Genomic DNA, 21,788 nt, shown 5'->3' on the forward strand with positions numbered 1-21,788 from the left:
GGACATGAACTCATCCTTTTTTATGGCTGCATAGTATTCCATGGTGTATATGTGCAACATTTGCTTAATCCAGTCTATCATTGTTGGACATTTGGGTTCGTTCCAAGTCTTTGCTATTGTGAATAGTGCCACAATAAACATATGTGTGCATGTGTCTTTATAGCAGCACGATTTATAGTCCTTTGGGTACGTACCCAGTAATGGGATGGCTGGGTCAACTGGTATTTCTAGTTCTAGATCCCTGAGGAATCGCCACACTGACTTCCACAATGGTTGAACTAGTTTACAGTCCCACCAACAGTGTAAAAGTGTTCCTATTTCTCCACATCCTCTCCAGCACCTGTTGTTTCCTGAGTTTTTAATGATTGCCATTCTAACTGGTGTGAGATGGTATCTCATTGTGGTTTTGATTTGCATTTCTCTGATGGCCAGTGATGATGAGCATTTTTTCATGTGTTTTTTGGCTGCATAAATGTCTTCTTTTGAGAAGTGTCTGTTCATGTCCTTCGCCCACTTGTTGATGGGGTTGTTTGTTTTTTTCTTGTAAATTTGTTTGAGTTCATTGTAGATTCTGGATATTAGCCCTTTGTCAGATGAGTAGGTTGCGAAAATTTTCTCCCACTTTGTAGGCTGCCTGTTCACTCTGATGGTAGTTTCTTTTGCTGTGCAGAAGCTCTTTAGTTTAATTAGATCCCATTTGTCAATTTTGGCTTTTGTTGCCATTGCTTTTGGTGTTTTAGACATGAAGTCCTTGCCCATGCCTATGTCCTGAATGGTAATGCCTAGGTTTTCTTCTAGGGTTTTTATAGTTTAAGGTCTAACATGTAAGTCTTTAATCCATCTTGAATTAATTTTTGTATAAGGTGTAAGGAAGGGATCCAGTTTCAGCTTTCTACATATGGCTATCCAGTTTTCCCAGCACCATTTATTAAATAGAGAATCCTTTCCCCGTCATATTATTATTAAGTTTTGGTTTGCTTAGGAAAAAAAGCTGAGATTAAATTTTTTAAAAAAATTAAGGTTATTACATCTGTGTATCCTTCTGTATGCACTTTTAAAGCACTTGTGAGACTGAGTTACAGGGCTTTGACTCCTGGGTCTAAAAAGGACACCAAATCCAGCTGAATTTTAAACACTGACAGCAATTAAGGCCCCATCTTCAGGCCTGGTAGAAGATGTCGATCAAAATAAACTGCATTCCTGAGACACAGGGCCAGAAATTAAAGCTATTCCATTCCTCAAGGTCCAGGGACTATCATGGAATAGATAGACCTGTGAGATTGTAAGGGCCAATTTTGAGGGATAAAAAAAGTTCAGTTTCTCTTTAATCATCAATGTCAAAAGCACACTGATATAATACTAGCATATAGGTGCTTGTGTCAGTTTAACAAGGTTTTCATGAAGCATTAACCAACTCCTTAATAAAGGTTATAAAGTTTATAAAAGGCTTATGGAAGTTATATCTTACGGTCAAGATTAAAATTTTATAGATTGTTTATAAAATTTTGAAAAACAAATTTAATTGGCTTCATGCTGCCTTTTTAGGGCTTATAATTTGGAAAATTAAGTCTCCTCTCTCAAAGAATGAAGGTTTTTGCTCTTTTTTGAAATCCTTGAGTTATCACTTTGGTTAAATGAAATGACTTATTTTACAATAACCTGTGATCCTATTTCATGATATCAAGTGTTTTAAACCTTTGATAACCGACAAACTTTCCAAATCAAATTATAAATTATGTCTTTTCCTGACCTAATTAATCCTTTAAGATATTAGGTTCCTTAAAGTCCAAAAATGACATATTTGGCTTATTTGGTATAAAAATTATACAGGAAGCACTGTCAAATATAAAATGATCTTTGGTTTTCTTTGGCCTGTATTTGTATAAATATGTTATTAGTATGTGTTCTAAAATTATGGGATACTCCTATAATTTTGATATGAGTTAATATGCATTATCAGTAATAATTATAATTATGTTAAATTATTGTGTACCACAGAGGTAACAAATTTTCTTGTCGATTTTGTCTTTGACTATGGCTGCCCTAAAACTTTTTGTCATCCCCAGACAATTGTTATCTTGTTTTGGTTCTCTTTAGAAGGTGGATTTATAATCAGCTATAAAACTCTAACAGGTGTTCTCAAATGCAGGTTTCTGATAACTCCAGAGACTGTGACATCAGAATAGAGGAAAAGCTTTCAGGTCTCATGGAGAGCTGAAATATTCATGAATATCAGGCAGAACAGGAATTAACTGCATAGACTAAACTAATGGAAGTCTGACATAATCCTTTTAACTTTTTGCTTAAAATGTTGCTCATCCTTTGTTTTGCTTCTCAGATTCAAGAAAACTTTTAAGCTATTTACAGCTTTTAACAATCGAGTAAACTGTACTCCTAAGAACAAAATTTGGAGTGTATTTGTTTTCTCTCTACCTGATTTCTCCAGAATTTGGAAACTATTTGTGAGTATTCTTAACTTATAGCAATACAGTTATTTGTATAAGTGCAATAAGAATCTGTTTTCATTTATGATAGAACACAATTGGAGAAACTGGTTATTTTACCAAGGCTTTGACTGGAATGGTGTGCTTTCCTTAAGGAATCAAAATTGACTTATGGATCCAATAAAAGCCCTTTGGGAAAACTGGCCTCATACTTGTCCATACAGTCCCTGTACGGAGTTCCTGACCTGTGGTAAGTAAAGAATGTCACTTCCTGACAGGCCTAAGAGCCCCAAGTTTTATCTTGGAACTTTAAGAGAAGAGAGGATCACCCAACTCATAGGTATTTGATGGTACAAATCCATGGCTGGGTTCGACTTTAAAAAAGTCTTATCTGAGATTCTTTCTACAGAACAAAGTTCCATCAAAGCCAATTTAAAAGCCTATATAAAAATAATTACTTTTTTTTACTGCACTATATACAAATAATTAGGCCAAGTATAATAAAGCAAACCAGTCCTACCATGATTTGTCTTTAGTAAAAATGGGAAACTGGAGAGAGAAAAATTATGTTTCAAAACCTATAGTATACTTGTTGTTAGATTCTTGTCTTGACTAATGTTTTTCAATTTGTATTATTTTCTACAGTTTGGTCTGAATTCTAATTTTTCTTGGTTACAAATCTTCAAAATAATGTTTTCAATTTCTTTTCCTTCTTTTTTCCCCCATTTTCCCCAATTTGGAATCACTGAAAACTAAGCTGTGCTTTTGTAAAGCCCTGCAAACTGAAGCTAGAAAACTTAAACTTCAGAAGAAAATAACAAAAACCTATTTACATACGTAAGCCACTTTCATACCTGCCCAGTGATGTATGGATTTCAGAGTAATGTGGCCTATAGCAGTTTTCCAGGATCGTTCTTTTGTTTGTTGTTGTTTTTCTCCCTTCCTCCTCTTATTTTTTCTTCCTAGGACATGAGACTTCACAAACTGCTAAAACCATTTTAGCCATGAAAGATCAGAAACAACCTGAGTCCAGATTCTTTTTTCTAAAATGCTTTCTCTGAAAAATTTTATTTTTAAAATTTTATTTATTATTATTTTTTGGTGTGTTTCAGAAAGATGAAACATTTTTAAAAGAAAAGGGAGAAGAAATGTGAATGAAAAATAAAAACTCAGGAACCCAATTCACTATGCCACAAGGAAAAAATTAAGCTAAAATTTGAGTCATGCAAGAAACCACTTTTCCTTTTGCTCCTAAGCAGACAGCTACAGATAAAAGGTTAAATATCTCCATGGGTAGCTACTCTATGTTCGTTTTATCTTATGTAAAGTGCTGATTTACTGAGTGCCAGATGAATACAGAATTGACTATTCCCCCACCTGCTCGTTTTCTCCTGCAACAAGTGGATTACGACTTCCTTCCTCCTTTCCTTCTGACCTGCTTTTCCCCTTTAAATACTGAAGCCCTCAAAATCATCTTTGGAGGAAGGCAAAGACCATTTCAGTGACTCTGTCTTACTTCTCTTCTAGGCATGTCCTTAACCATGGCAAAATAAATTTCTAAATTGATTGAAACCTGTCTCAGATACTTTTCGGTTTATAAGCAGCATCCCCACATCTTGGTACCAATTTTCTGTCTTAGTTTGTTTGGGTTTCTATAACAAATTATCATAAACTGAGTACCTTACATAAACAACAGAAATTTATATTCACAGTTCTGGAAGCTGAGAAGTCCAAGATCAAGGTGCCAGTAGATTTGGTGTCTGGTAAGGGCCCATTTCCTGGTTCATAGATGGTGCCTTCTAGCTGTGTCCTCACATGGTAGAAGGAATGAACTAGCTTTCTGGGGCCTCTTTTACAAGGGCACTAATCCCATTCATGACGGCTGCATCCTCATGGCTTAATTATCTCCAAAAGGCTCCACTTCTTAATACTATCACATTAGTGATCAGATTTCAATATGTGAACTTTGGGGGAACACAAACATTTAGACCATAACAACTGCTAAGTAAAAACAATAAAGAATAGATAAAACTGCCACTATTCACACAAAATGTAATTGTCCACTAAACTTTCAACTGATAAACTACTATCATGAATAAGGAAGTACGGCAAGGGGGTCAGATACAAGATTGATACATAGAAATCAATAGTTTTCCTATAGATTGACAATAACCAGTTAGAAAATACAATAGAAAAAAAGATTCTGGCTGGCTGTAGTAGCTCATGCCTGTAATACAGCATTTTAGGAGGCCGAGGCAGGCGGATCATGAGGTCAGGAGACTGAGACCATCCTGGCCAACGTGGTGAAAGTCCATCTCTACTAAAAAAAAAAAATACAAAAATTAGTTGGGCATGGTGACTCATGCCTGTAATCCCAGCTACTCGGGAGGCCGAGGCAAGAGAATTGCTTGAACCTGGGAGGCAGAGGTTACAGTGGGCCGAGATCGTGCCACTGCACTCCAGCCTGGCGACAGAGCAAGACTCCGTCTCAAAAAAAGAAAGAAAAAAAGACCCCAATGGTTGGCTACATCAATGAAAGACTATAAAACACCTAGCATAGACTAAAAAGAGCTTTATGAGGCTCATATATATAGTATATACTGTATATATATATGTATATATGTATATATATGCATATATATATGCAGTATATACTACATATATAGTATATACTGTATATATACTGTATATATATGCAGTATATACTATATATACATATATATTCATATATGTATATACATATATATTCATATATGTATATACTATATATATACATATATGTATATACTATATATATACATATATGTATATACATATATATATATATGAAGATCAGAAAAAAAATGGAGAGGTACATTAGGTTCCTGCAAAGCAAGAAAGACTTAATATTAAAAAGGTACCAATTATTCACAAATTAATCTACATAGTCAGTGTAGTTTTGGTGGGAGTTTTCAATGGGATTTTGATTCTAAAATACTTTTGAAAGAACAAGCGCCCAAGAATAACTGGGAATAATATTTTGAAAAAGAATAAGGAGGGCAGAAATTGGTTTATCATATATTAAATACGTAAAACCACAGAAATTAAGATAGTGTGATATTGGTATAGGAAAATACCAATAGTTCAGTGGAACAGAATATTTGCATGTGTGTACATACACACACAAAATATATACACAATATATATTTGATAATTCAGTATAGGATAAAGACACCATTTCAAAGCAGAGTGGAGAAGTTGGACTGGTTAAGGAGTAGTACAGAGACAAAATTTGGGGGAAAAAGGATGGTTATTTTCATAAGCCATTCACAAAAATAAAGTCCATATTGATTTAGGTGCTAAAGATAAATAGTAAAATTCTAGAAGTTTTAGAAGAAAATTTAGGAAAATATACATATATTATTGAATTAGGGAAATACTTTTTAAACCACAAAATGTGAGAATCGCAAGGAAAATATTTACTTACATCAAATTTAAAATTATATATAACAAAAATGACCACAAGCAAATGTAAAAGACAAACTAGGAGAAGCAATCTGCAACATATACAACATTCAAAAAAGTATTACAGATATGTAAAGAGCTGCCAAAAAATAAACATCAAGAAAGAAAAGACAACTCAATGCTTAACTCAAAGAAGATAATTGAGTGACCAAAAAAACATATATTGGTATCAAGATGCTCAACCTCGGCAATAATCATAATAATTAAGAAATAAAATAATAGTAATTTCCACCTACCAGACTGTCAAAAATTTAAAAGAATGACAATATCAAATATGGGAAAGGGTAGGAAAAGGGTGGTCTCAACAACAGTTTTGATGGAAGCATACATTGGGTCAGCTCTTTAGGAAGGTGATGATTAAAATGTGTAACTTTTCACTCAACAATACCACTTTCTTGGCATCTGTCTTAGAGCAATACTTGGTGTGTACACAAAGAGGAGGCAGCTTACTGTAACACTGTGGAAGTGAATATCTAGGAACAATTTTATGCATCAGTTGGGGAATCTTTAAATAAATAATTGTACATCTATACTATGTACTATTATGCAACAGTTACAAAGAATTTTTACCTGTATTTACTGGTAAAAATTTTCAAGGCCTATTAAGTGAAAAAGCAAGTAGAACAACAGATTCAGTGTGATACCATTCATGTAAATAACAACAGCAAACAAAACGGGTCACACTACTATACTTTTATATGGATATAAAAGCTTAGGAAAAGATTTGGAAAGATACACACCAACATGATAATAGTGGTGACATCTGAAATTGAGGGTAATAGTCAAAAGGAACTATTGTTTGATTTGTATCTTTTGACTTTTTAAAAATAAGACTATGTTGATGTTTTAGTTACACCACCATACCATTAAAAGCTTAGCAATGAAATGCGACTGTGGAGTATGATTCCGTTTCAATTCTACACTTATTTCACTCTCCTTTGAGCCCACTCCCAATTTGGCTTTTATCCCCAGAGTTACACTGAAGCTGGTCCTATCCACATCACCAATGACTTCCACATGCTAGATCTAGTAGTCAGTTCTCAGTCCTCATCTTCCTAACCTCTGAGTATCATTTGAGCCTGTTGATCATTCCTGCCTCCTTGAAACTTTATTGGTATCTAGGACACTTCTTGGTTTTTCTTCTACATCACTGGATGCTTTTCCTTAGTTTCTTCCTCATGTTCCCAACTTAACAATGGAGTGCTGCAGGGCTAAATCTCTGGGCTCTTGCCCTCATATTTTCTCAGCAGCCAGCAGTCATTAAAAATACCAGTTGGATTATATCACTTCTCTGCACAAATTCTCCAGCAACTTCCCACCTCACTCCCAGTGAGAAAGATCTGGTCCTCAGATCTCTGTGACCTCATCCCCGAAGATTCTCCTCCCTGCTTACTCCACTGCAGCCACACTGGCCTCTTGTTCTAGAAGGAGGCACTTGCTGTTCCCTTGCCTGGAACACCTTTCCTGTGAGATTGTCCTGGCTCATTCTCTCACCTCTTGTAGGTCTTTTCTCAAATACCTCAGATTCTCAGGAAAGATTTCTCTGGGCATCCTGTGCAAACTTGCACCCTACCTCCAACCCCCGACACTTTCCAACCCCTTCCCTGCTTTACTTTTCTTCTTAGCACTTACATCATCTAATGTTTTATATATTAACTGATTTATTCTATATATTATTGCTGTCACCATCACCTCCACTTCCCACACTTTAATATCGCTGAGACAGGGGATTTGCTTTTTTTTTTCACTGCTGATACCCTATTATAGGCTAGACCTATGATAGGTGCTTGGCAAATGGTAGGTGCTTGGCAAATGGTAGGTGCTCAGTAAGCATTCGATGAATAAATGACATAAAATAAAACGTGAATATAAAAGCTGAATGGAAATATACTGGAAAAATTAAAGTTTTAATTATTACATTTTCCACTTCTTAGTGGTTTGACATTTAAAAAGTGTGCATGTTACTTGTATAATAAAAAAAGATAAGTATCAAAAATATAATGGCAGATTATTTCTTGATGTGAACATAATTGCTACCATTTATTGAACATTGAAAATATTTAACCTTGTTTTTTTTTTTTTTTTGAGACGGAGTCTCGCTCTGTCACCCAGGCTGGAGTGCAGTGGCGCAATCTCGGCTCACTGCAAGCTCCGCCTCCCGGATTCACGCCATTCTCCTGCCTCAGCCTCTCCGAGTAGCTGGGACTACAGGCGCCCGCCACCACGCCCGGCTAATTTTTTGTGTTTTTAGTAGAGACGGGGTTTCACTGTGGTCTCAATCTCCTGACCTCGTGATCCGCCCGCCTTGGCCTCCCAAAGTGCTGGGATTACAAGCGTGAGCCACTGCGCCCAGCCAACCTTGTTTTGATCTTCGTAAGAATCCTGTGACAATATGACTATTACCAAGAGATGAAGAAAGTAAGACTCAAAGAGGGCAAGCAACTTGCCCAACATCACAAGGTGAGTATGTGTTGGGGCTGGGATTCAAATCTAGCTGTACTGGCCTTCTACACCTGTGGTATTTCCAACATGCAATCCGGCCTCCCAGGAAAAGCTAAGAAATCAAACTACTCACTCGATTGCACTTTATCAGACAAATCTTGGAGCCAGCTTTCTTCTGTTTGTACTGATATTGGAATTCCTGGAGACAAATTGTGATGAATATTTCTGAAATTTTGACAAAAATGTTTTGAGTATATCTATATAGTTGTTAGCAGGTCTTCTAAACATTGAACATTTAATAATCAATTAATTAATGCACATAGGAAATACTGAATTTGTTTTCTTTGAAATATTTTCTTCCATTTTTATCTCTTCAGTAAAGTTAACTCAGTGTGTTTGCATCAAATCTTTTTTTGGGGGATGAGCTGGGTGGATAGCTTGAGCCCAGGAGTTCAAGACCAGCCTAGGCAGCGTGGTGAGACCCTGTCTCTACAAAAAATAAAAAAATTAGCCAGATATTATGCTCCCTGCCTGTAGCCCCAGCTACTTGGGAGGCTGAAGCAGGAGGATGGCTTGAGCCCAGGAGGTGGAGGCTGCAGTGAGCCGTGATCACGCCACTGTACTCCAGCTTGGGAGACAGAGCAAGGCTCTATCTCAAAAACAAACAAACAAATAAACCATGACCATACACTGAAGTGTCCTTGTCCTAACTCCAGTAATAGGATTACCCAGCTTCACTCCTCCCTGCCCAGACACTCCACAGGAAATGACTCTAATATGCCCCACCCATCTGCACAGGGATCATAGCAGACTCTCCCATGCAAGCTCTGTCAGAAAACAGAACTACTAAAGCTAGGGAAGGATTCCTTTCTAGCTATTTACCAGCCATTCATTTATAAATAAAAATGGGCAACGAAGGATTACCACTTAAGAAAAATCAATAGCACTGAAGAGAATAAGCAAGAGAAATAAACAGAACAATTGACTTTGAAAGGAAAAATAATACAAAGAACAAAGGAGAACTTTAATATATTAGAACAAAGCCCTCAAAGAGATAAAAACAAACCAAAAAAAACCCCACAAAAAACAAACCAAATTATTTTGAACAGCAACAATCAGAGAACAAGCACTGGTTCTTCGAAATTTCAAATATGAATCCTCCAGTAAAAAAATTCTGTACAAGGGCTGTATAGTAGCATGTAAACAAACATAAAAAATCCTGAAGATACTGAAAATACAAAGGAAATGTTATTAAAGATGGAGAATCTAAGAGGTCCAACAGCATCTAGGAGGAGTTCTGAAGAAAAGAAGAAAAGGGGAGAAAGTAATTATATATCAGAATGGTCTGAGGATAAGACTGGTGAGGCAGTATTGGCTACTAGGAGGCAATGAAGCAATGTCTTCAGATCTCTGAGGGAATTTTTTTTTTTTTTTTTTGAGATGGAGTCCTGCTCTGTTGCCCAGGCTGGAGTGCAGTGGCGCAATCTCGGCTCACTGCAAGCACTTCCTCCAAGGTCCACACCATTCTCCTGCCTCAGCCTCCAGAGTAGCTGGGACCATAGGCATCCGCCACCACGCCTGGCTAATTTTTTATTTTTATTTTTTTAATATTTTTAGTAGAGACGAGGTTTCATCATGTGAAATGGTTTTAAATCCCTTCTTTTTGGCAGGTTTTTATTTTTATTTTTATTAACAAGTCAAGTACAAGGGCAAAATGAAATTTCAAGGCAGGCAAGAACTCAGAAATTTGACTATCCGTGAGACCTATATAAAAAATTCACCTGAGGAGTTTCTCCAGCAAAAGGAAAAGCAACAAAAGAAAGAAGACAATATGGGAACCAATAAAGTGTGGCCGGTGAGCCAACCCAGAAAAACTGTAGACAAAACAACGGAGAGTCAAAAGGTTTATTTATTTATTTATTTTTTATTTATTTTTTGAGATGAAGCCTCACTCTGTTGCCCAAGCTGGAGTGCAGTGGTACGATCTCAGCTCACTGCCTCCCAAGTAGCTGGGACTACAGGCCCACGCCACCATGCCCGGCTAATTTTTGTATTTTTAGTAGAGATGGGGCTTCACTATGTTGGCCAGGCTGGTCTTGAACTCCTGACCTCGTGATCTGCCTGCCTTGGCCTCCCAAAGTGCTGGGATTACAGGTGTGAGCCACTGCATCTGGCAAAAAGTTTACTTTTTAAGAGACAAGTTTTATGGACATAGGATTATATTTTCTTGTCCATAGATTCAATCATATTACTGGCTTGTCAACATAGAAGTGTTAGTGTTGTTTGTTGGTTTTCAATTTTTAGAAACAACCCCAGAGCACTTTAATTATAATTAACAAACCATAATACAAGCATAATAAAGCTTGGAAAAGTAATATAACTTTATGTAAATACATATTGCATTTTAATATAATTTATCATTTCATATAGTTTGTTGTTAATTGAGAAAAAAGAGGAGAGGAGAGATGGAAAGAGGAAGTGCATTAACATGTTAATTTTTCATTATAGTCAATAGATGCTAAAATTGATGAATCAAGAAGTAGAGGTTTAAATACCTCGAAGTCCTAAATGTCAGAAAAACTAAAAATAATATAACTACCAAAGTGGAGAGGTGGGAATTCAATACATATGTCAGAAATTGATAAACCAAGAAATGAAAATGTCATTTTAAATAATAATGGAAACAAAACTGAAGGTGAGTGGGAGTGGGGGTGAAGAAGGGCATGAGATTTTCATTTTTATACCTTTGTATAGTTTGATTTTTTTAACCACATGCATACATTATCTTTATTACAAATTGAATTAAAAGGATAACTAAAAACATGTGAGACAGAACAATTCTCCTTGATCTTAAGAATTTAAAAGTTGCTTACAAAAGCAAAGTTAGGGTAACTAATAATTCAAGATCATTGACTCAGGTTTGGTGTGAGATTTCAGGGAATATTTACAAAGATGTTCCAGAAAGCATTTCACTGGTATCTTATTATAGTAACTTATTATAGTTACTTATTACGGTAACTTATTATAGTTAAAGTGCCTGAAGGCTAATAGCAATAACAAGAAAAAGAAGAGAGAGAGAGGAAAAAGGAAAGGCCATTATTTCCACTCTCTTCCACAAAAGGCGTCCCTGGTCGCTCTTGCATTTAGCCAATAAAAGCCTATATTCTAAATTCTCAAGCACTTACAATTGCACACATGGCATATATAGTTATTCTTTCATGTTACATTGATAAGTGGACGTGTAATCTCTAGAGCTAGGTAATAAGCTGGGGATAAGTGGGAACTTTTATCTCTTCCAAAGTGTCTACCAGTGTATATTTAAAAAAAACTTTTTAAAATAAGTAAGTCATAAATGCCCTGGATTATTTTACTCTACTTCCTAACATGTTTATCCAAAAGGTAAACATTATTGGGTTCAAAAAATATGAAAATTGAAAACATTTTCTTACCTATCTATACTCATTTCAGACATGTCTTTCCTAAATGTCTGAAATATTTTAGGGAAACCTGTTGAATGAAACATTTAAAAATCAGCTACTCCTTCTAAATCAAAAGGTCAATTCTACCCCCCCAGGAACACATGGCAATGTCTGGAGATTTTTTTTTTTTTTTTTTTTTTAAGACAGAGTCTTGCTCTGTCGCCCAGGCTGGAGTGCAATGACGTGATCTCGGCTCACTGCAAGCTCCACCTCCCGGGTTCACGCCATTCTCCTGCCTCAGCCTTCCAAGTAGCTGGGACTACAGGCGCACGCCGCCACGCCCGGCTAATTTTTTGTATTTTTAGTAGAGACGGGGTTTCACCGTGTTAGCCAGGATGGTCTTGATTTCCTGACCTCGTGATCTGCCCGCCTCGGCCTCCCAAAGTGCTGGGATTACAGGCGTGAGCCACCGCGCCCGGCCTGGAGACATTTTTGATCATCGCAAGGGTGTGTGCTTCTAGCACAGCCATGGGTAGAGTACAGGGATGCTGCTAAACATCCTATAACTCACAGGACAGTCCCCAATCCTCCCCAACAAAGAATTATCCAGACCAAAATGTCAGTACTAGAGCTTGAGAAACCTACTCTAAAAGACTTCTCTGCTTCTTTTTTCAAGGAAGTGACTGGAGTGGCTTCAGTACAGGATGTTAAATTAAACACAAAAGAGAGTTGTGTTTTTTTTGCGGGACTGTTTTAGTAGTACAGCACCCTTAAGGCACTTCTCTGGAAATAATATGAGTGTGTGTGTGTGTGTCAGTGTGTGAGAGAGAGGTGTGTATATATGTGTGTGTGTGTGTGTGAGAGAGAGGGAGAAAGAGATGGGGAGGGGAGAGGGAGGGGAGGAAGAGGGAAGAAGGAGGGGAGGGGAAGGGAGAGGGGAACAGAGAGAGAGACAGAGAGAGAGAGAGAGAGATGTCACTGTGTGAATGCACGAAAAATGTTATAAAAATGAGCACTTCCAGCAGCCTGGGCAACATAGTGAGACGCCAGATTAGCTGGGCGTGGTGGCGTGTGCCTGTAGTTCCAGCTACAGGTCGAGGCTGCAGCCACGGCACTCCAGCCTGGGCAACAGAGCGAGACTCTAGACTAAAAAAAAAAAAAAAAAAAAAGCACTTCATACAGCATTGCCCAAGTTCAACTTTTATGGTTTCGCCTATATCCTAAATCGTGCCTCATCACAAAAGCTCAGCCAAGGGTTCAGTGTCTCCGACAAGGGCGTGAGAGAGATTAGGTGTGTGGAATGGTGCATGCATTTAGAAATCAGGCACGACGCGCAGGTCGACGAAGGCACCACCCAGGAGTGGGTAGAGCAGGTGCCCCCTGTGGACAAGAAACCCTCCAGGAAGAGGTGGGTCGGGGGCGGTACTTTTATGCGAGGAGGTGCTGGAGGGTGGGCTTGCGCTCCGCGTTTCGGTGCTGGTCGCGCTCTGGCTGGGCACGAACGTAGAGGTCAGGCTAGGGCTGACGATGCTGGCTAAGCGGGGGCGCACGTCTGGGAAGTCGTCGTCGTAGTCACCGATGTCCGTGACCTTCCAGAGGTACTCATCGCTGAACGTCTCAGGGGCCTCCAACTCCTGCTCTTCCCCCACCAACTCCTCCTCCACCACCTCCTCCTCCTCCTGCTCCACCTCTTCCTCCTCCTCCACCTCTTCCTCCTCCTCCACCTCTTCCTCCTCCTCCTCCACCTCTAACTCCTCCTCCTCCTCCTCCTCTAACTCCTCCTCTGACTCCTTCTGGTCCTTCCTCCCCGGGTCTCCGAAGCTGCTAGGCGAGCACAAGTGGGCCATGGCTGGCGGGAGGGGGGATTACAGCCAGCTCCTTGGCCGCAGCCCCGGTGAGCTCTCGCCGGCGCGCGCCTCTGTTGTGCGTTGGTCTCCCCGGGCAACTGCCTGCCCTGCGCCACCCAGCTTCCCGGATTTAAAGCGGCAGGACCCGGTTAGCCAGTTAGAATGTGGGTGCCGGGGGCCGGTGGGGGCCACCGCAGACTTCTTTCTGTCCCTGCTCTCCAGCGTCTCTGAAACCCCTGGCAGCCTGCGGAGAAACGATCTTTTCTTTGTCTCTCAGCTTATCTGGAGCCTTTTTTTTTTTTTTTTTTTTTAAACTGTGGTGGAGGAAGTGGCTTCTAGCGACGGACACACACAGTGCCATTTGGTATTGTGGATGCTGGAGTCTGGTTATTGAGTAGACAGATGCTTGCTGTAACTTCCAGGGAAACTTTATTTACAAAATCAGGCGCCAGCCCTTGGGCCCTCGTTTGCGGATATATTTTTAATTGCCTTAAATATTAATAAGCGTATTAAAATTGCCTTAAATGTTAGTTGTCTTAAATATTGTTAGATTAATATTAATTAATCTTGATTAGCGAGATTTTTAGCGTCCCATAAATTTTGCTCCTTGCTGTGATCTGGGTCCTGCTTCTTACTTGGCCCATCTATCCATCCTGGAGTAGAAAAGTCCTGAAGCATCTGGCCACCTACCTAGGTACCACCTGCGTCCTTCTGGGACTTTATATTTACTTAAATTTTTGTAAAATATATATATTTTTTATTTTTGAGAGACAGGGTATCACTCTGTCACCCAGGCTGGAGTGCAGTGGCGGCATCATGGTTCACTGCAGCCCTGAACTCTTGGGCTCCAGTGATCCTCCCACCTTGGTCTCCCAAGTGGCTAGGACAACAAATGTGTGCCACCAGGCCTGGCCAATTTTATATATTATATTATATTATATTATATTATATTATATTATATTATATTTGTTTTGAGACGGAATCTCACTCTGTCGCCCAGGCTGGAGTGCAGTGGCGCGATCTCGGCTCACTGCAACCTCAGCCTCCCGGGTTCAAGCAATTCTCCTGCCTCAGCCTCCCGAGTAGCTGGGACTACAGGCATGTGCCATCACGCCTGGCTAATTTTTTGCATTTTCAGTAGAGATGGGGTTTCACCGTGTTAGCCAGGATGGTCTCAATCTCCTGACCTCGTGATCCGCCTGCCTCAGCCTTCCAAAGTGCTGGGATTACAGGCGTGAGCCACCGCGCCTGGCCTATAGTATATATATTTTGAGACAGGGTCTCACCCTGTCGCCCAGGCTGGAGTGCAGTGGTGCTATCTCAGCTTCCTGCAACCTCCGCCTCCTGGCTCAAGCTGATCCTCCCGCCTCAGCATCCCAAGTATCTGGGACTACTTTTTGTAGAGATGGCAACTTGCTATGTTGCCCAGGCTGGTCTCAAACTCCCGGTCTCAAGCTCCTGGGCTCAAGAGATCCTCCCAACTCGGCCTCCCAAAGTTCTTAGGATTACAGACGTGAGCTACTGTGCCTGGCTAGGGAATATTTTTGAAAGAAGAGATCTTGCAGGCTAAAGGAGCAGGCAGCACAGATGACAGGGGACATTTGAGTTGCTTTAAAAGGAAGGGCAAAATGTGGTGACCAGAGAGGAAAGTGAAAAGCTTTCCAGCAGGCTCAGGGCAGGAAAGGAGGGCCAGGACAGGGAACTATGTGTACAGATACTGAGGTACAAATAAGGTAAGTGTAATTTAAAAAAAGAAAATAAGAAAAATCCCATTTCTTTTCCGGACAATACCAGCAGTTTGATGCTGGAAGCTATCTTAGAAGTTAGGAAATTCAACCAGGGTCCTCAGAGAGCAGCCTGGAAGTCAGGATGTGGGGATGAGACACGGGGCTGGCAGAGAGCAAGGGTGACAGTGCTTGTGCTTACTCTGAAGTGCCTGCTCTAGCCCAGTGCTGTGACTGCCCTGGCATTTTCTCAGCTGTGTGGTGAATTAATTTGTTTAAGTACTCCTTGTTTAGACCTTCTATTTAAGGCCATTTTTGAACATTTTATGGAATCTCCTTTCCTTGGATCTACTTACTACACAAAGAACAGTGTCTTATTTTCCCATGAGTTGATGCCGCTTTCTTGTTTTGGCCATTCAGAGATAATATGATGCTGGGTCAGTTTTTATTTTCCCCTTCCCCATTCCTGGCGTCTAGCTTCACTCAGGGACTTGAGATTTGAGAACCAGGCACCAGCCTTGACTAACTGTGACTTTGGGGTTATTGAGCCTCAGTTTCTTGGTGTGTTAAATGGAAATATCAGTACCTTTCCACTTAATTTATGGGGCTATTTTGAGATAAAATTTAATTATTGTTTATTTTCTTCTTCTATTTTTTTTTTCCTAAGATGGCATCTCAGTGTGTTGCCCAGGCTGGTCTTGAACTCCTGGGCTCAAGCAGTCCTCCTACCTTGGCCTCCCAAAGTGCTGGGATTATAGGTGTGAGTCACCCTGTCTGGCCTATTTTCTATTTGAGGACTGATTTATTTTTGAGGACTGTATATTATTATTTTTTTTTTTAGGACCACATAACTCTGTTTAGAAAATGTTTCTAATGTATTGAGTGCTTCAGAGGTATATTAGTTCAATTTCACACTGCTATAAGGAATTGCCTGAGGCTGAGTAATTTATAAAAGAAACAGGTTTAATTGACTCAGTTCCACATAACTGGGGAGGCCTCGGGAAACTTACAATCATGGCAGAAGGTGAAGGGGAAGCAAGGCACGTCTTACTTGGTGGCAGGAGAGAGAGAGAGTGCAGTGGAAACTGCCACTTTTTTTTTTTTTTTTTTTTTTTTTTGAGATGGAGTCTCGCTCTGTTGCCCAGGCTGGAGTGCAGTGGCACAACCTCGGCTCACTGCAGGCTCGGCCTCCTGGGTTCACGTCATTCTCCTGCCTCAGCCTCCTGAGTAGCTGGGACTATAGGCGCCCGCCACCGTGACTGGCTAATTTTTTGTATTTTTAGTAGAGATAAGGTTTCACGTGTTAGGATGGTCTCATTCTCCTGCCCTCAGGTAATCCACCCCCCTTGGCCTCCCAAAGCGCTGGGATTACAGGTGTGAGCCACCATGCCCAGCTGGAAACTGCCACTTTTAAACCATCAGATCTCATTGAGAACTCCCTCACTATCACGAGAACCGCATGAGGGAAACCACTCCCATGATCTGATCACCTCCCACCAGGTCCTGCCCTCAACATGTGGAGATTACAATTCAAGATGAGATTTGGGTCAGGAAACAGAGCCAAACCATATCAACAGGTAATGGATTTTTTAAAAATCTCCTATCTCAAGTATATAATATTATATAATTGTTCCCTATTGTCATCATTTGATATTTTGTTTGCCTTTCTTTAATTTTGGTTTTAATTGGCATATCATAATTGTACATATTCATGGGATACAGTGTGATGTTTCAATATGTGATACATTGTGTGAAAATCAAATCAGGATATTTAGCATATCCATCACCTCTTACATTTATCATTTGTATTAGTTCCTTCTCACACTGCTAATAAAGACATACTTGAGGCTAGATAACTTATAAAGGAAAGAGGTTTAATTTACTCACAGTTCAGCATGGCTAAGGAGGCCTCAGGAAACTTACAGTCATGGCAGAAGGGAAAGCAAACACATTCTTCTTCACATGCTGGCAGGAAGGAGAAATGCCGAGCAAAAGTGGGGAAAGCCCCTCATAAAACCAGCGGATCTCGTGAGAACTCACTCACTATCATAAGAACAGCAGCACGGGGGTAATTGCCTCCATGATTCAATTACCTCCCACGGGTTCCTCCCATGACACAGGATTATGGGAACTACAATTCAAGATGAGATTTGGGTGGGGACACAGCCAAACTATATAATCATTTGTTTGTGATGAGAACATTCAAAATTCTCTCTTCTAGCTATTTTGAAATATGTAATATTGTTAACCACAGTCAGCCTACTGTGCAGTAGAACACCAGACTTTATTCCTCCTATCTAACTGTAACTTTGTACTCGTTGACCAATTTGTTTTTATTTTCTCTCCATCCTCCCCTCTGCAGCCTCTGGTAACCACTGTTCTACTCAATACTTCTATGAGATAAACTTCTTTGGATTCCACATTTGATCAAGATCATGAGGTATTTGTCTTTCTATAGCCTGGCTTATTTCATGTTACGTAATATCCTCCAGGTTCATCCATGTTGTTGTATATGACAGGATTTCATTCCTTTTTATGGCTGAATAATATTCCATTGTATCTATACACCACTTTTTCTTTGTTTGAGACAGATTCTTGCTCTATTGTCTAGGCTAGAGTGCAGCGGTGCAATCATGGCTCACTGCAGCCTCAAACTCCTGGTTTCAAGCGATCCTTCCACCTCAGCCTCCCCAGTAGCTAAGACTACAGGTGTGCACCATCATGTCTGGCTAATTTTTTAATTTTCTGTAGAGACAGAGTCTTGCTATTTTGCACAGGCTGGTCTTGAACTCCTGGCCTCAAGTGAGTCTCCCACCTTGGCCTCCCAAAGTTCTGGCAGTACAGCTGTGAGCCACCATATTCTGGCAGATTATTGTCATTATTATTATTATTTAGCTTTTGAGTGTTTTGAGTTCCTCATATATAACCCCTTGTCAGATGTATGATTTGCAAATATTTTCTCCTAGTTTTATTGTTTCAGGTCTTACACTTAAGTCTTTAATCCATTTTGATTTGATTTTTGTATATGGTAAAAGATAGGGATCTAGCTTTATTCTTCTGCATGTGGATATCCAGTTTCCAGCACCATGTATTGAAGAGACTGTCTTTTCTGCATTGTGTGTTCTTGGAACCTTTGTCAAAAATCAGTTGGCTCTAAGTATGTGAATTTATATTTGTGTTCTCCATTCTGTCCATTGGTCTGTGTGTCTGGTTTTTTGTCAGTATCATGTTGTTTTAGTTACTACAGCTTTGTAGTATATTTTGAAGTCAGGTAGTGTGATGCCTCCAGCTTTGTTCTTTTTGTTTCCTTTTCTGTTTTCCATTTTCCCTCAAAGACTGCCATGAATACCACCACTTTGAGAAAGGCAGGAAAGTGAATTTTTGTCCAGCTTAAACTTCTTATTTGCATATAGAATATTTTGAATGGGCTATAGATAGCTCCCTAGCACATCCATGAAGAAAGCACAGTATCTCTTCAGAATGCCTTAGTTAAGCATTGTTCTGATTCATGGTGGAAGAACAACTTTAAAGAACTGTAGCCTTGATGATGGCTAATTAAGAATGTTCCTAAAGCTGGGCGCGGTGGCTCATGCCTGTAATCCTAGCACTTTGGGAGGCCAAGGTGGGAGGATCGCTTGAACCCAGGAGGTTGAGGCTGTAGTGAGCTGTGATTGCACCCCTGCACTCCAACCTGGGCAACAGAAAAAAAGAAAAGTGCCTGGTTGCATTAGCTGTGAGGGGCATCTTTCTAAACATCACATTCTCTTCTCCCGACAAGCTGTTTTCAGAAGGTGATTTCTGAATGCCCATTTCTGTCTCTTAATTAGCGGTGACATCCACCTTATCCTTGCTCTTAATATTTTGTTATTGTTGTTACTATTCATGTAGTCTTGTCTCCTTAAATACTTGGTTATTTTTTATCCTATGCCAGATGTTATTTGAAAAAAAATGGTGGGAAAATTTGAGGTTCAGGATTGAGTTCCTCTGGAAGGAATTATATTTGCTTTAGGAAGGCACCTAGGAGGCCTCATAATCCAGGATCATCTTAATCCAATTTCAGTGATTACTATGATTCAAAACTAGATTGTGTCCCTACAAGGATATTCTATTTCTACTTAGCCCTTATGCTTAAAATATGCTTAAAATGCAGCCCTTCAGGGCCCCAGTCTCAAGTGGGGAGTTACCGGCACCTCTCTTCCACCCTTGGTTGGCTTTGACTCTCATTTTTCCATTTTCTTAGCCAGTCAAGATCATCAGAAATCTCATTCAGACTCTCAGTTACCTGTTCTAGAATTGGCAAATGCTTCAGGGAAAAAGCAACCCCAAAGACACCTCTCCGGATTCTCCTCTTCTTTGTTATCTTAGCCTAGTTATTTTAAAGTGCCTTGCTAGTTCTTCGTGCCTTTATGAGTTTTCAACAAATACATTTGTCTGGCTTTTGTAGATGTCCTCAGTGGGAAAATTAGACTTACGTAGCTCATCATTACTGGAAGTAGAAGTGGCAACTGTCTTTGATGGGGAAATACATAAAAGGTGATGCTGTGGTCTGAATGTGCCCAAGAGTTCATGTGTTGAAACCTAATCATCAATGTGAGAGTATTAAGAGGTGGAGGCCTTTAGGGAGTGAGTCAGTCATGAGGGCAGAGCACTCAGGAATGGGATTAATGACCTTACAAAAGGGCTTGAGAGAACTAGCATCTGTTTTACACATCCGCCATGTGAGGACACAGTGTTTGTCACCTCTGGACCCAGCAGTAAGGCACCATCTTGGTAGCAGAGAAACTGGGCCCTCATCAGGCACTAAACCTGCTGGCACCTTGGTCTTGGACTTCCCCAGTCCTCAGAACTGTGAAATGTTTCTGTTGTTTATAAATTACCCAGTCTGTGGTATTTTGTTTTCGAAGCACAAATAGACTAAGACAGGTAGCTTTATGGGAATGAGTGCATGAAATCTCAACCTTAGGAAAGGATATAGGGTTGAATTCTAGGAAGGAACCTTAATCTTCTAAAGAAGACGTCTTCTAAAGAAGGTATAGGCTAGGTTGTTGTAACAAAGAAAAATACATTAGTTCCAACAAGATTGCAGTGCATTGATTTCTCTCCCAGAGTAGTCCAGAAGAAGATAGTTTAGGTTATTGGGGCAGCTCTGATCTACAAGCATCCAGGGACTTAGGTTTCATCTATCTTGTTGCACCACCATCCCCTAAGATGAGGTGCTCACCCTTACACTAAATACCATATCAATATTCCAGCGGGGAAGGAAAGAGGAAGAGGAAGACAGCCAGATTTTTGCTTGTTTGCTTGTGTGTTTTAAAGAATATAATCTGGAAGTTGAATGCATCACCTCCATTCACACATTCTTGGTCCAAACCAATTATTTGCATAGCCATAACTAGAGGCCAGAGAGGATTGGACATGTCACTTCTTGCTGGGAAACTGTATGACTTGCTAAAAGTTGTGACAGCATGTAGGGGTGGCCAGTGATTGTAATGGTGGGAAGAAGAGTAGAATAGGCCCTGGGGAACAATTTGCAGTCTCCATCATGGACCCCGGTTAAGAGAGGTAGAGAATTACATCTAATTCCCACAATGGGCTAATGGGACAAGCCCAGCCCAGGAGAGACACCAGTATGGCTTCATATATGAGGAGGGACACCTGATACTTCTGTGTGTTAAGGGAGGATGAATTCAAGTGGTGGTTGTCAAACTAGAGAATGCATCAGGATTATGTGGAAGGTTTGTTAAAATATAGATTGCTGGCTGGGCGCAGTGGCTCACGCCTGTAATCCCAGCACTTTGGGAGGCCGAGGCGAGTGGATTGCCTGAGCTCAGAGTTTGCGAAGAGCTTGGGCAACACAGTGAAACCCCGTTTCTACTAAAATTTAAAAAAAATTAGCTGGGTGTGGCAGCTTGCACTTGTAGTCCCAGCTACTTGGGAGGCTGAGACAGAAGAATTACTTGAATTTGGGAGGCGGAGGTTGCACTGAGCTGAGATTGCACCACTGCATTCCAGCCTACGTGACAGAGCGAGACTCCATCACAAAATAAATAAATAAATAAATAAATAGGATTGCTGGCAAGATGGCTGAATAGGAACAGCTCCAGTCTGCAGCTCCAAGGGAGATCAATGCAGAAGGTGGGTGATTTCTGCATTTCCAACTGAGGTACCCAGTTCATCTCATTGGGACTGGTTAGACAGTGGATGCAGCCCACGAGGGCGAGCTGAAGCAGGGTGGGGTGTTGCCTCACCTGAGAAGTATAAGGGGTCAGGGAACTCCCTCCCCTAGCCAAGGGAAGCTGTGAGGGACTGTGCTGTGAGGAATGGTGCACTCTGGCCCAGATACTATGCTTTTCCCATGATCTTCATAACCTGCACAGCAGGAGATTCCCTCTGGTGCCTAGGCCACCA

The 21,788-nt window shown here is 40.2% G+C and overlaps 1 protein-coding gene across 3 annotated transcripts in view; it reads right to left on the reverse strand.

Moving 5' to 3' along the window:
* Positions 1 to 13,713, reverse strand: part of ERICH6 (glutamate rich 6) — a 42,434-nt gene extending 28,721 nt beyond the window's left edge. Inside the window, exons 1-4 of one of the 3 annotated variants that reach the window (XM_003256289.2) lie at positions 13,595 to 13,656; positions 13,236 to 13,450; positions 11,840 to 11,897; positions 8,524 to 8,615 (exon numbers count right to left, since the gene is read on the reverse strand). In XM_003256289.2, the coding sequence (XP_003256337.2) occupies positions 8,524 to 8,615; positions 11,840 to 11,897; positions 13,236 to 13,450; positions 13,595 to 13,656 (427 nt within the window). Of the gene's footprint in view, positions 1 to 8,523; positions 8,616 to 11,839; positions 11,898 to 13,235 lie in introns of all 3 variants that reach the window. The other 2 variants (XM_030823107.1, XM_030823106.1) reach the window with 2 other exon arrangements.
* Between the last annotated feature and the right edge of the window lie 8,075 nt (positions 13,714 to 21,788).

Source organism: Nomascus leucogenys, chromosome 11, assembly GCF_006542625.1.
Source record: "Nomascus leucogenys isolate Asia chromosome 11, Asia_NLE_v1, whole genome shotgun sequence".
Lineage (NCBI taxonomy): Eukaryota > Metazoa > Chordata > Mammalia > Primates > Hylobatidae > Nomascus > Nomascus leucogenys.